General features: G+C 38.3%; 1 protein-coding gene across 1 annotated transcript in view; it reads left to right on the top strand.

The window, feature by feature from the left end:
- The window catches only part of LOC106940218 (tripartite motif-containing protein 16-like), an 8,928-nt gene extending 7,492 nt beyond the window's left edge, over nucleotides 1–1,436 (top strand). The window contains exon 2 of the mRNA XM_015022898.1: nucleotides 206–1,436. Coding sequence (XP_014878384.1) covers nucleotides 206–904 — 699 coding nt within the window. The 3' untranslated portion in view covers nucleotides 905–1,436. The remainder of the gene's footprint in view (nucleotides 1–205) is intronic.
- Nucleotides 1,437–1,643: the final 207 nt, after the last annotated feature.

Below are 1,643 nucleotides of genomic sequence, written 5' to 3'. Positions count from 1 at the left end.
TCAGGAGAAGCTGGAGCAGGAGATCACTGAGCTGAAGAGGAAAGACGCTGAGCTGGAGCAGCTCTCACACACAGAGGATCACACCCAGTTTCTCCTCAACTACCCCTCACTGCCAGCACTCAGGGAGTCGACCAAATATTCCAGCTTAGATTCCCTTTCTCCATACTTTGAAGATATTACCTGTACACACTCATCCAGCATCAACATCCGTCCTCTGAGACACTTTGAGGACGTGACAGCAGCTGTGTCAGAGCTCAGAGACAAACTACAGGACGTCCTGAGAGACACGTGGACAAACATCGAACTGACGGTCACTGATGTGGATGTTCTACTGTCAGAACCAGAACCAAAAAACAGAGACGAATTCTTAAAATATTCACAGGAAATCACTCTGGATCCAAACACAGCAGACAGAGTTCTGTTATTATCTGAGGAGAACAGAAAAGCAACAGTTGTGCTTAATCCAGAACAATTTCGTCTTTATAATCCAAGTTTAGGTACTTTTTGTTTTCAGGTTCTGAGCAAAGAGAGTCTGACTGGACGTTGTTACTGGGAGGTGGAGTGGGGCGGGAGCGCTTTTCGTGTAGCAGTTTCATTGAAGAACTTTGGCAATGTACGACAGGTAAATGAATCTGTATTTGGATCAAATAGTAATTCCTGGGCATTGCGTTGTGATGAAAAAAGTTACATATTTATCCACAATGATGTGAGAACTCCAGTACCAGGTCCAGTTTCCTCCAGAATAGGAGTGTACCTGGACCACAGAGCAGGTGTTCTGTGTTTCTACAGCATCTCTGGTACCATGACTCTCCTCCACAGAGTCCAGACCAGATTCACTCAGCCTCTGTATGCTGGGATTTCTCTTTATCATGGCGGCTCTGCTGAGTTGATTGATGTGAAATAGTCTGAACTGATCTTAGGTCTAGTTGGGTAAAATGTCTATTTCAGTCACATTTTTGTCTCATTTCTTCACTGCTCCAAGATCAGATGACTTAATATCTGCACTGATTGTATAAGTTACTCAAATTCAGGCTTTAAAATAATTACTGAATTTAACGGTTTTATTTGTCCCCATTTTGAAGCTTTGTGTGACAAAGAAAATTATTTGTGAATGATTTTATGGTTGTTGTATAGAAGAAGTCAGATGTAGTAACCAGTTAATTCAAAAATAATAACATATAAAAGCAACTGAAATAAATTTGACTACTGTTCACACATAAGTCGCATACAGTCATAACCTGGATGTGGTGCCACACACCCAGCCTAGATAAATCTAAATAAATGAGTGAATAATAGACTTCCTGAGAACTCATTGGTATTTTGAAAAGGTAACGGTGGATTGTAACTTGTTATTTTTTCACACATTACTGTAATTAAGTACAATTTGACTGTACATTGTAGGTTTTTAAGTTGTTTAGAAAACCTGAAGTTTGACTTGAGTTTGTTTTGAGTATTTTACTTTTACTTTATAATTTTAATACAAATCGTCACAAATGTTATACAAATTGGTTTACAAGTGCTTAAAAAAGTGAAAAATTTAAATATTTCAAACATGAAATAATTCTTGTGTGGAATAAAGCACAGCAGAAAGTATTATATAAAACATTATTTTGAGCCAAAATGACAAAAGTACCATAACCTGG

Source organism: Poecilia latipinna, unplaced genomic scaffold (genome assembly GCF_001443285.1).
Source record: "Poecilia latipinna isolate Pla-1442-1.1 unplaced genomic scaffold, P_latipinna-1.0 Scaffold3131, whole genome shotgun sequence".
Classification (NCBI taxonomy): domain Eukaryota; kingdom Metazoa; phylum Chordata; class Actinopteri; order Cyprinodontiformes; family Poeciliidae; genus Poecilia; species Poecilia latipinna.
The sequence above is the reverse complement of the archived record's forward strand: the minus strand, read 5'-3'. Positions and strand labels throughout refer to the sequence as shown.